Here is a 13,026-nt window from a genome sequence, read left to right as displayed (position 1 = left end):
CTACAGTCTCAAAGTCATTCTAGAATCTGGATGTGATATTCCATTATAGCTGTTACTTACATACATCTAGACTACATAATATTTTATTTACTAGCTTCTATGTGCTATGTGGATTGTGCCATGAACTTTATATAGCTTATTTATTGTAATCAGTATAAAAACTCTGTGAAGTAGATTTATTGTTTTAATTCTTACATAATAAGGGAAAAGAATTATAATTATCAGTGTGTTGTAAACCTAGAATTCAAACCCATACAGTCTGATTCTAGGGCTGCACTTTATGATGCTGAACAGTTTTCATCTGTTCTGCCAACTCAGGAGTGGAAAAAATGCAAATTTTGCCAATTGTGAGTTCTATTGTTTGCCTATTTTATATTGTTAGTCTTTTCTTTACTTGAAATTAAGAGGAGCTGGAGCCATGGTGCAGTAGGTTAATCATCTGCGTGTAGTGCCGACATCCCATATGGGTGCCGGTTCTAGTCCCGGCTGCTCCTCTTCCAATCCAGCTCTCTGCTGTGGCCTGGGAAAGCAGTAGAAGATGGCCCAAGTCCTTGGGACCCCTGCACCTGCATGGGAGACCAGGTCAAGAAGTTCCTGGCTCCTGGCTTGGGATCAGTGCAGCTCTGGCCATTGCAGCCATTTGGGGAGTAAGCCAACGGAAGGAAGTCCTTTGTCTCTGTCTCTCCCTCTCACTGTCTGTAACTCTACCTCTCAAATAAATAAATAAAATCTTTAAAATTAAGAAATGTTGGGGCCAGCATTGTAGCATAGCAGGTAAAGCTGCCGCCTACAGTGTGGGTGCCAATTCTTTTCCCAGCTGCTCTGCTTCTGATCCAGCTCCCTGCTAACAACCTCAGAAAAGCAGTGGAAGATGGCTCAAGTTCCTGGGTTCCTGCCACCCACATGGGAGACCTGGAAGGAACTCCTGGTTCTTGGCTTCTGCCTGGACCAGCCCTGGCCATTGCGACCATCTGGGGAATGAACCAGCGGATGGAAGATCTCTCTGCCTACTTCAGTATTAGAATTGATGCAGATACCTTCTCTCAATCTGTCACTTTTTTTTTTTTTTTTTTTTTTTAAGATTTATTTCATTTATTTGAAAGAGTTACAGAGAGAGGTAGAGACAGAGAGAGAGGTCTTCCATCCACTGATTCACCCCCCAGATGGCTGCAACGGCTGGAGCTGCGCCAACCGGAAACCAGGAGCCAGGAGCTTCTTTCGGGTCTCCCACATGGGTGCAGGGTCCCAAGGACTTGGGCCATCTTCCACTGCTATCCAAGGCTATAGCAGAGAGCTGGATTGGAAGAAGAGCAGCCGGGACTAGAATCGGTGCCCATATGGGATGCCAGCGCCCCAGGCCAGTGCTTTAACCCTCTGTGCCACAGCACCGGCCCCAATCTGTCACTTTCTTAAAGATTTATGTTATTTGAACAGCAGAATAAAGAGAGAGGGAGAGAGAAAGAAAGTTCCATCTGTTGGTTCACTCCCCAAATGGCTGCAATGGCCAGGGCTGGGCCAGGCCTGAGCCAAGAGCCAGGAGCCAGGAGCATCCTCTGGGTCCCCAATGTGGCTGCAGGTGCCCAAGCATCTGGCCATCCTCCACTGCCTTCCCAGGCATATTAGCACAGAGCTGGATTGGAAGCAGAGCAGCTGAAGTGGTGCCCACATTGTGGACAGGACAGAAACGTGTGCCATATGGGATGCCAGTATTGCAGTGGGCAGCTGCACCTGCCATGTCACAATGCTGGCCCTAATATGCTACTTGTTATGTTTTCATTTATCTTGTTCTGTGGATTCTTAAATTTGGATAGTAACAATTACCATATGATAAATAGGAACATATGGGGCTGGCACTGTGGCTTAGTAGACTATATGGAGTCAAACCAGATTTTCTGATATGGGATGTTGGCATCACAGATAGTGGCTTTACCTGCTATGCCACAATACCAGCCCCTCACATTAAAAAAAATGTTTATTCATAGAATTATTTGAAGGCAAGTGGTAAAGAGAGGAAGAGAAGATCAGTCTTCCAGCTGATGATTTCACTCCCTAGATGGTCACAAAAGCTAGTTCTGGGCCAGGCTGAAGCAAGAGCTAGGAGTTCCATTCTCCATCTGAGTCCCCAACATGGGTGGTAAGGGCCCAAGTACTTGGGCCATCATCTATTGCCCAGGTAAATTCAGGAAGCTGGATGGGAAATAGAGCTGCTGGGATTCAAACAAGCACTACCATGTGGGTTGCTGGCACCACAACCAGCAGCTTAAGCCACTGTACCACAGAGCCAGCCTGGATGTTTCAATTTTGTGATGATACATGCTTAGAAGTATAAAATGTTTTAATTGTTCTGATAGTCATTTTTATTTAAAAATTTCTTTTGTTTCTTGTGTTTTTATGTCATATCTAAAAAACTGTTGTCTGAGGTCACAAGTTAACACCTGTTTTCTTCTGAGAATTTTGTAGTTTTAGCTCTTATATATAGGTTGTTGTTCTCTTTTAAGTTATTTTTAGAATGTAGAATCCAGTTCATGGTTTTACATTTAGATAATCCCGTTCTCTTAGGACCATTTGTTGAAAAGACTATCCTTTTCTCCAGTGAGTGTCCTTTGTCTAAAATCAATCCACTATAAATGGGAGATTTATTTCTTTCAACCAGTTCTATTCTGTTCATCTGTTATGTCTGTCCTCATGCCAGTACCACACTGTCTTTTTTTCTTTTTCTTTCCTTTTTTTTTTTTTTGACAGAGTTAGACAGTGAGAGAGAGAGACAGAGCGAAAGGTCTTCCTTCCGTTGTTTCACCCCCCCAAAATGGCTGCTATGGCCGGTGCGTTGCACCGATCTGAAGCCAGGAGCCAGGTGTTTCCTCCTGGTCTCCCACGCAGGTGCAGGGCCCAAGCACTTGGGCCATCCTCCACTGTACTACCGGGCCACAGCAGAGTGCTGGACTGAAAGAGGAGCAACCAGGACAGAACCAGTGCCCCAACCGGGAGTAGAACCATGAGTGCCAGCGCTGCAGGTTGAGGATTAGCTTAGTGAGCCACGTTGCTGGCCCACACTGTCTTGATTATTGTAGCTTTTTAGTAAATTTTAAAATTGGGAAATGTAGATCTTCCAGGTTTTTTTTTTCCAAGATCATTTGGACTTTTCTGAATCCTTTGCATTTCTTTTTTTATTTTTTAAAGACTTATTTATTTGAAAGGCAGAGTTTACAGAGAGAGAGAGAGAGAGAGAGAGACAGAAAGCGAGGGAGAGAGACATCGAGATCTTCCATCCACTGGTTCACTCCCCAGATGGCCACAACGGTTGGAACTGGGGCTGTCTGAAGCCAGGAGCTTCTTCCAGGTTTCCCACATGGGTGGCAGGGACCCAAGCACTTGGGCTATCTTTCCACTGCTTTCTCAGTCACATTAGTAAGGGGCTAAATTGGAAGTGGAGCAGCTGCAACTTGAACTGGCATCAATATGGTGGCTTTATGCACTTTGCCATAATGCTGGCCTCTCTTTTGCATTTCTATATAAATTTTAAGATGTGCTTGTACATTACTGCAAAAAGGTAGCTGATCTTTTGTTAGGGATAGCATTGAATTTATAGGTCGATTTGGAAGTATTATTATCTTATCAATATGAGTATTAAGTCTTGTGATCCATAAACGAGATGTCTTCAAATTTCAGTATTTTCAAGCTCTCAGAATATAAATTTTACATTTATTTTGTTAAATTTATTCCTAAGTATTTTATATTTTTATACTGTTGTGAATGGTACTGCTTTCTTAATTTCATTTTTGCCTGTTCTCTGTATCTTCAAATACAATTAACTTTTCTTATTGATCTTAGATCTGTAACCTTGCTGAACTTATTCAAATGGAATTTTAGTGGCATCTTTGAATTTTCTATATGCAAAATTATACCATCTGAAAACAGTCGTAGTGTCATTTTCTCCCAATCTGTATGCTTATTTATCTTCTTGCTTAATTTCTCTAATGTCTATACTACAGTGTTGAATAGAAATGATGAGAGTAGGCATCCTTGTTTTGTCTCTGAACTTAGGGGAAAGCATCCAGTGTTTCACCATTTATTATTATATTCCTGTGAGATTCTTGAAGATATCCTGTATCTTGTTGAACAAGTCCTTTTCTTTTGGTAGCTTGTTGAATATTTTGTTGTTGTTGTTATAAATCATGAGAATGTTGGATTTTGTGAAGTACTGTTTCTCCATTTCTGCAGATGACCTTTTGGTTTTGTCCTTTTTAGTACTGATATTGTGTATTACCTTAACTGATTTTTTTGGATGTTAATCCAATGTTGTACTCCTGGGATACATCTCCTCGGTCATGGTCTGAAAATCTTCATTTGATTAGATTCATTAGCATTGAGCACTTTACCTCTGTATTAATAAGACGTAGTGGTCTATAATTTTTTGTGTGTGTGTGTAATGTCTTGTCTGATTTTAGTATTGGTATAACTGAATTCATAGAATAAATCTTCCATCCTCTTTACTTTTCCTCTTTATTTTGGAAGTTCATAAAGAAGTTAGTATTAATATTTCTTTGTTATAACTTTCCAGTGAAGCCATCTGGGCCTTAGCTTTTCTTTTTTTTTCTTTATTTTTTTTTTTAAGATTTATTTATTTATTTGAAAGTCAGAGTTACAAAGAGAGAGAAGGAGAGGCAGAGAGAGGGAAAGAGAGGTCTTCCATCTGGTTGTTCACTCCCCACTTGGCCACAATGGCTGCTGCTGTACCAATCCAAAGCCAGGAGACAGGAGCTTCTTCCGGATCTTCCATGCCGGTTGCAGGGGCCCAAGGACTTGGGCCATTCTCCACCACTTTCCCAGGCTAAAGCAGAAAGCTGAATCAGAAGTGGAGCAGCCAGGACTCGAACCGGCACCCATATGGGATGTCGGCACTGCAGGTGGTAGCTTTACAACCACTAGGCCACAGTGTTGGACCTGACCGAGCTTTTCTTTTTGGGTAGTTTCTTGACTAGTAATTTAATCTCTCTTAATAGAGATCTAGGCCAGCGCCACGGCTCACTAGGCTAATCCTCCGTCTGCAGCACTGGTATCCCGGGTTCTAGTCCTGGTTGGGGCACTGGATTCTGTCGCAGTTGCTCCTCTTCCAGTCCAGCTCTCTGCTGTGGCCCAGGAGGGCAGTGGAGGATGGCCCAGGTCCTTGGGCCCTGCACCCGCATGGGAGACCAGGAGGAAGCACCTGGCTCCTGGCTTTGGATTAGCGCAGCACACCGGCCGCAACGCACCAGCCATAGCGGCCGCTTGTGGGGTGAACCAACGGAAAAGGGAAGACCTTTCTCTCTGTCTCTCTCTTTCTCACTGTCTAACTCTGCCTGTCCAAAAAAAAAAAAAAAAAAAAAACCAGAGATCTGCAATTTTTTTTTCTTTTTGATACAATTTCATTAGTTTATATCTTTCTAGAATACTTCCACTTCATGTATGCCATCTAATTTGTTGGCATACAGTTCATATTTTTTATAACCCTTTATATTTCAGATGAGTTTAGTGGTCATACTTCCTTTCTCATTCCTGATTTTAGTGTGTTTTTATAGTCTTCCCCCCGCCTTATCAGTTAAATGAAAAGTTTGTCTATTTTGTTGATTTTGTTTTTAAAGATTTATTTATTTATTCAAAAGGCAGAATTACAGAGAGAGAGAGGGAGTGGGAGTGGGAGAGGGAGAATCAGAGAGAGCGAGCTTTTCCACCCTCTGGTTCATTCCCCAAATGGCCGCAATAGCCAGAGCTAAGATGATCTGAAGCCAGGAGCCAGGAGCTTCTTCCAGGTCTCCCAAGTGGGTGCAGGGATCCAAAGGACTTGGGCCATCTTCCACTGCCTTCCCAGGCACATTAGCAGGGAGCTGGGTCGGAAGTGGAGTAGCTGGGACTTGAACCAGCACCTATATGGGATGCCAGCAATGCAGGCAGTGGCTTTACCTGCTGCGCCACAGCTCCAGTCCCCTTGTTGATCTTTAATCCTCTGCCTGTGGTGCTGGCATCCCATATGGGCGCCAGGTTCTAGTCCCAGTTGCTCCTCTTCCCGTCCAGCTCTCTGCTGTGGCCTGGGAAGGTAGTGGAGGATGGCCCAAGTGCTTGGGCCCCTGTACCCACATGGGAGACCAGGAGGAAGCACCTGGCTCCTGGCTTCAGATCGGCGCAGCACCAGCCGTAGCAGCCATTTGGAGAATGAACCAATGGAAGGAAGACCTTTCTCTCTCTCTCTCTCACTGTCTAACTCTGTAAAATAAAAAAATTAAGAATGAATTTTTGGTTTCATTGATTGTCTAATCTTTTCTATCCTGGATTTCATTGATTTCCAATATAATGTATAATATTTATTTTCTCTTAGTTATATTGGATTTAGTCCTTCTTCCAATATCAGAAGGTATATGTAGGTAGTTTACTACAAACATAATTTCAACTCTTTCTTCTTCTTTTTTTTTTTTTTAAGTTTTATTTATTTACTTGAAAGGCAGAGTTACAGAGAGGCAGAAGTAGAGGTAGAGAAAGAGAGCGAAGTCTCCCATCCGCTGATTCACTCCCCAAATGACCACAATGGCCAGACCTAGGCCGATCCGAAGCCAGGAGCCAGGAGCTGCTTCCAGCTCTCCCATGTCAGTGCAGGGGCCCAAGGACTTAGGCCATCTTCAACTGCGTTCCCAGGCCATAGCAGAGAGCTGGATCAGAAGTAGGGCAGCCGGGACTCAAACTGGCACCCACATGGGATGCTGGCACTGCAGGTGGCACTTTTACCTACATTGCCACAGTGCCAACCCCTGTCATTTTTTTTTAAAGAGGGTGTTCATAGCTGAAGATATGTTTCTAAACATTGCTTTAGTGGTATATTGTAAGTTTTGGTATGTGTGTTGATTTTAGTTTATCTCAAAATATTTTGTAATTGGGGTTGGCGCTGTGGCGCAGTTGGTTAACGCCCTGGCCTAAAGTGCCAGCATCCCATATGGGCACTGGTTCTAGTCTTGGCTGCTCCACTTCTGATCCAGCTCTCTGCTATGGCCTGGGAAAGCAGCAGAAGATGGCCCAGCTCCAATTTTAATCCAGCCCTCCGCTGTGGCCTGGGAAAGCAGTAGAAGACGGTCCCAAGTCCTTGGACTCCTGCCACCCGCATTGGAGACCAAGAAGAAGCTCCTGGCTCCTGGCTTCAGATCACCGCAGTTCTGGCCGTTGCGGCCATTTGAGGAGTGAGCCACCAGATGGAAGACTTCTCTCTCTTTCTCTCTCTACCTCTCCTCTCTCTGTGTAACTATGATTTGCAAATAAATAAATCTTTAAAAAAATTTTGTAATTCCCATAATGATTTTTCTATCTCTTGATTATTTAAGAATATTATTTCATTTTCACATATTTGTAAATTTCAGATTTCTTTCTGCTACCTATTTCTAATTTTTTAAAAAATTTATTCATTTATTTGAAAGGCAGAGTTACATAGAGTGTTTTGCTCCTTTCTGCCAAAGATAATTGTTGAAAAGGTCATGAAAATCACTCCTTTGGGTATTTTGTAATGTATGAAAGGATATAATTTTTCCCAATGTCCTATTTTTCGAACAGCTTACATATGTAAAGAATATGATATAGTCCCAGTGTGCAATCTGTATTTTGTTCTTTATGATTATAAAGGCTATATTGGCTCCTAATTATGATTTCCAACCTATTTTAATGGGCCTATATTAATTCCATTGACATAGCAAAATTGTAAACTTGGGACTTAATGGGAGCATTGCAAAATAGGTAACAAAGTTTGTGCAGTATGGTCACAAACAGTTTTCAAATAACCAGTAGCTGATTGGCGGATAGTATCTCCTTTCCATTTCTGAAAATTTGACCTACAGATTCAAGACAGGTTGTTTAGTTGAAGAATTAGCTGAAGAATTTGACCCACAGGGATAGATTATTCTGCTGATCCCCACTTGAGAAGTATCTGTATTCTGCTATTCTCAGATGATATATGTTGTATAGATGTTTGTTAGGTCTAGTTGATGGTGTAGTGTTGCCTAGGTCTTCTGTTTCCTTACTGATAATTTGCCTAGAGGCTCTGTTTGAAGACTCCAGCTATGAACTGTTGAACTGCTGATTTATCCTTTAAATTCTATTAATTTTTGCTTCGTGTGTTTTGAAATTTTGTTAGGTACATATATTTATAATTGTTATACTTTTCTGTCAGATTGACTCTTTTATCATAAAATACTCTTTGTAGTAACAATTTTTGTTAAGGTTTATCTATTTCAATGGAGTCACAAAGAGAGAGTATGAGACAGAGAGAGAGAGAAATCTTCCATCCACTGGTCCACTCCCTAAATGGCTGCAGTGGCCAGGCCCGGCACAGGCTGAAGCCAGGAGCCAGGAGTTTCTTCTGGTCTCCCGCATGGGTGCCAGGGGTCTAGGTACTTGGCCGTGATCTGCTGCTTTCCCAGGCCATTAGCAGGGAGCTGGATCAGAAGCAGAGCAGCCAGCACACAAACTGGCACCCATATGGCATGCTGGCATCATGGGCGGCAGCTTTACCTGCTGTGCCACAACGTTGGCCCCGTAGTACCAGTTTTCATTTTAATTATATTTTGACTGACATTAACATATCCACTTTAGCTTGCTAATGATTGTTCACATGATGCATCTCTTTTTCTATCATTTTTCTTTCAGCATGTTTGTTATGTTTGAATCTAAAGTATATCTCTTGTAGACAACAACACATAGTCAGAGCTTGTTTATTCAGTCTGACAGTCTTGGCCTTTTAAATCTTACTCAACAAATTCACAATTAATGTTAACACTAACATCATTTGGTTTATGTCTGCCATTTTTCTGCATCCATGTGTCTCATGTCTTTTGTTTCTTCTGTGCTGTCTTTTCATTAAGTGAATGTTGTCTATATAAAATGTTACTATCTTTAAGGATTTTCTTGGTGGTTGCTCTAGGGCTTATGCATATCTCTTCAGAATCTACTTTAGATTTACACTAAATTCCAGTGCTGTACAGAAATGCTACTCTTAAGTAGCTCTAGTCTCTTTTTCTCCATTTGGTGCTATTTTTGTTACACGTATTTCATCTGTATGTTATAAACAATTATTAATACATATAAAGTTACATCTATTTAAGAAGCTAAGAAAGGAGAACAAGTGGCAAGGTAATACAAAAAGATAATAGAGAGATGAAACTAAAAGATATCATAAATTTTCCATGAACTTTGTGAGCCTTACAATGTGCTTGTGTATCTATAACCTTGTTATATTAACTTTTTTATTTACCATTTCTATCATTTGTGTGGACCCAAGTTACGGTCTGGTGTCATTTTCTTACTCCAGTACTACTTTCCTTTCAAGATTGTCTATTTTTCAGCATGTTTGCTATAATATATCAGGTGTGGTCTATGCATACTTGGAGTTAATTGAACTTCATGAATGAAAAATGTTAATTTTTCATCACATTTGAGAAATGTCAGCTATTATTTCTTTATTTGTTTGAAAGTCAGAGTTACACACAGAGAAAGAGGCAGAGAGAGAGAGAGGTCTTCCATCTGCTGGTTCACTCCCCAATTGGCTGCAATGGCTGGAGTTGCACAGATCCAAAGTCAGGAGCCGGGAGCTTCTTCCGGGTCTCCCATGCCGGTGCAGGGGCCCAAGGACTTGGGCCATCTTCTACTGCTTTCCTAGGCCATAGCAGAGAGCTGGATCGGAAGTGGAGAAGCAGGGACTCGAATCAGCACCCACATGGGAAGCTGGCACTGCAGGCCAGGCTTTAACCCACTGTACCACGGAGCCAGCTCCAGCTGTTATTTCTTTGAATTTTTTTTTTTTTTTTTTTTGACAGGCAGAGTTAGAGAGAGAGACAGAGAAAGGTCTTCCTTCCATTGATTCACCCCTCAAATGGCCACTGTGGCCAGTGTGCTACGCCGATCCGAAGCCAGGAGCCAGGTGCCTCCTCCTGGTCTCCCATGCGGGCGCAGGGCCCAAGCACTTGGGCCATCCTCCACTGCCCTCCCAGGCCACAGCAGAGAGCTGGCCTGGAAGAGGGGCAACCGGGACAGAATCCGGCGCCCTGACCGGAACTAGAACCCGGTGTGCCGGTGCCACAGGCGTAAGATTAGCCTAGAGAGGCGCGGCACCGGCCAATTGTTTTTTTCTTCTTTTTCTTTTATCCAATACTATATGTAGTACTCATGCATATTGATGCACTTAATAATGTCCCACATTTCTCTCAGGCTTTTGTTTATTTTCTCTCATTCTTTTTTCTCCTTGCTCTTTGGATTGTAGGAACCCTATCAATTAAACTTCAAATTGCTGATTTATTTTTTCTTCTGCCACTTCAGATGTACAGCTTAGCGTGTTTGGCAAATGTTTCACTTCAGTTATATACTTTTCTACTTTATGATTTCCCTTTGGCTCTTTTTTATAACTTCTGGGTTTGTTTGTTTGTTTTTTTGATAAGACATTGTCATCATACCTTCCTTACTTTAATTATGATTTTCTGAGTTTTATTTCTATGATGACTGCTTTGAAGTTTTAGTGCATAAGGCAGATATCTAGGTTTGTCTTTTCTGATTTTTCCTTTGCATATGGATTTTTCTTTCCTGTTTCTTTGCCTGCCTGGTAATTTCTTATTTAAAACAGAACAAGTAGGTCATGTATTGCAGCAGCTGTGGATACTGATTCCTTTCCCCTGTTTTTCTTATTTCTGTTGCGTATTTGTTTGAGTGACTTGCCAAAATTATTATTAGTTTTTCTTGGAAAGGGAGAGATAATGGAACTCTTCTGTAACTGGTTCACTCCCCAGATGCCCACAACAGCCACGGCTGGGCTGAGTCAGTTAGGAACCCAGTACTTACTTTGGGTCTCACATGTGCTTGAGTGGTTGGTTTTCTCCCACAGTACAATACAAAATGAGGTAACATGAACACCTAATGTACAGTTTTTAGAACTGGTGACTCCTGGATCCTAGCTAAGTGAGTTTTTACTTGTTTTGACTACAGTGCATAGTTCCGATGACTTAAATTAATCAGAATTGTGTCCCCCCCCCCCCCCCCCCCCCAGGGAACAGTGACATTTAAGGATGTGGCTGTGGACCTCACTCAGGAGGAATGGCAGCAAATGAAACCTGCTCAGAGGACCTTATACCGGGATGTGATGCTGGAGAACTATAGCAACTTAGTCATAGTGGGTAAGGGTAGCTTTGCGATTTGAAACAATTCGTTTCCATTTCTTGAATGTCTAAAGACTTTAACTTGCCAAATAAGGGTAACTGTCCTTCACATGATTTTTACCCCATTTTTCAATTATTTTGTGTAGATAATTTTTTTTTTTTTGACAGGCAGAGTTAGAGAGACAGAAAGGTCTTCCTTCTGTTGGTTCACCCCCCAAATGGCTGCTACGGCTGGCGCGCAGCACCAGTCGGAAGCCAAGAGCCAGGTGCTTCCTCCTGGTCTCCCATGTGGGTGCAGGGCCCAAGGACCTGGGCCATCCTCCACTGCCCCAGGCCACAGCAGAGAGCTGGACTGGAAGAGGGACAACCAGGACAGAACCGGCGCCCCAACCAGGCCTAGAACTTGGAGTGCTGGTGCCGCAGGCGGAGGATTAGCCTAGTGAGCCGCAGCGCTAGCCCTGTGTAGATAATTCTTAACCATCAACTTTCACATATAGTCAAGACCCCAAGACCTGGCCCAAGGATTGTATGGTTATATCCAGTGTTAACATGCAGCTCCTTTGCTCTTTCCTGTATAGGCTGTCAGCTTACCAAACCAGATGTGATCTTCAAGTTGGAGCAAGAAGAGGAGCCATGGGTTATGGAGGAAGAAATGTTTGAGAGGCAATATCCAGGTGAATAATAACAAATATCTCTGAATGAGAAACCCACGTGACAGTTTTTCAGTGAGGGTTGCTACCTTATTACATTTTCCAAAGTTTCTTAAAACCCCACTTTTCTACAGTGACAAATGGTAGGAATACTTTGAAATACTTATTCTTCCTATATTGAGACTGTCTTTTTCACATTTTAAAGGAAGAATAGCCATGTCTTATTTTAGGATGCCTGTCTCCCCTAATTCATTTACAACCTTTCTTTCAAAATTCCTGTCCCTGAGAACCTTGGGCTGTCACTTTCATTTATGTTCATAGTTTTATTTTCTGCTGCACTCAGTATTTTGTGGATGTGTAGTATTTTAAAAACATGCTTGTTTCACACGTAGGTTCCTTTTAATGTATTTCCTTCTTTGCATTTTTGAGAAGCCACAGATTTGTGTCTTGTAACAATATTCACACTGCTCATTATACTTTACAACCTGTACAATCCCATGGCTCAGAAATGTAAATTTCTGGCTTAGAAATCTCTTAGTAGCTCCTCCACCTTCTATTTCTTTTGAAAATACATTATACACATACTTGGTTAAAAAATATAAACATTTCAAAAGATACATGAAAACAAATCCCCCTCTTGCCCTTGATACTCAGACTCTTCATTTCCTCTACTGCATAGTGTTTTTTTCTTTTTAATCAAAGATTTATTTATTTATTTGAAAAGCAGAGTTACAGAGAGAGAAAGGGAGACACAGATCTTTCATCCACTAGTTTATTCCCCAAATGGCTGCAGTGGCTGGAACTGGGCTGATCTGAAACCAGGAGCTTCTTCTGGGTCTCCTAAGTGGGTAATGGGGACTTGGGAACTGGGACATGTTCTGTGCTTTCCCAGGCACATTTGCAGGGAGCTGGATCAGAAGTGGAGCAGCTGGGACTTGAACCCATGTCCATATGGGCTGCTGGAGCCGCATGCTGCAGCTTTACTCACTGTGCCACAGTGCTGGCCCTTCTTTCAGAGATTTGATATCTTTATAATGCCAAAGCTTTTGTCCAGCGATATCTGTTAGTACCTATCTACTGTTGTGCCCTTCAGAAGTGGCATTTCCACATTTTCCCTTTTTGGTTTTTGTACTTTTCTTGTTAAGTTTATTCCTAACTGTGACAAGAGAAAAAGCCAGTGCTATAAGAATTGGAAAGAAAGCTGTAAAATCATTTTGTTTACA

The 13,026-nt window shown here is 42.1% G+C and overlaps 1 protein-coding gene across 9 annotated transcripts in view; it reads left to right on the top strand.

Annotated features, from left to right (window-relative positions):
* ZNF568 (zinc finger protein 568) overlaps positions 1-13,026 on the top strand; it is a 97,254-nt gene that overhangs the window by 11,391 nt on the left and 72,837 nt on the right. For all 9 annotated transcript variants that reach the window (XM_070062277.2, XM_089319255.1, XM_070062278.2 and 6 more), the window contains exons 4-5: positions 11,045-11,171; positions 11,732-11,827. In XM_070062277.2, the coding sequence (XP_069918378.1) occupies positions 11,045-11,171; positions 11,732-11,827 (223 nt within the window). The remainder of the gene's footprint in view (positions 1-11,044; positions 11,172-11,731; positions 11,828-13,026) is intronic.

The sequence above is a fragment of the Oryctolagus cuniculus genome, chromosome 18 (genome assembly GCF_051225735.1).
Source record: "Oryctolagus cuniculus isolate XC-2025 breed Fujian yellow rabbit chromosome 18, ASM5122573v1, whole genome shotgun sequence".
Lineage (NCBI taxonomy): Eukaryota > Metazoa > Chordata > Mammalia > Lagomorpha > Leporidae > Oryctolagus > Oryctolagus cuniculus.
The sequence above is the reverse complement of the archived record's forward strand: the minus strand, read 5'-3'. Positions and strand labels throughout refer to the sequence as shown.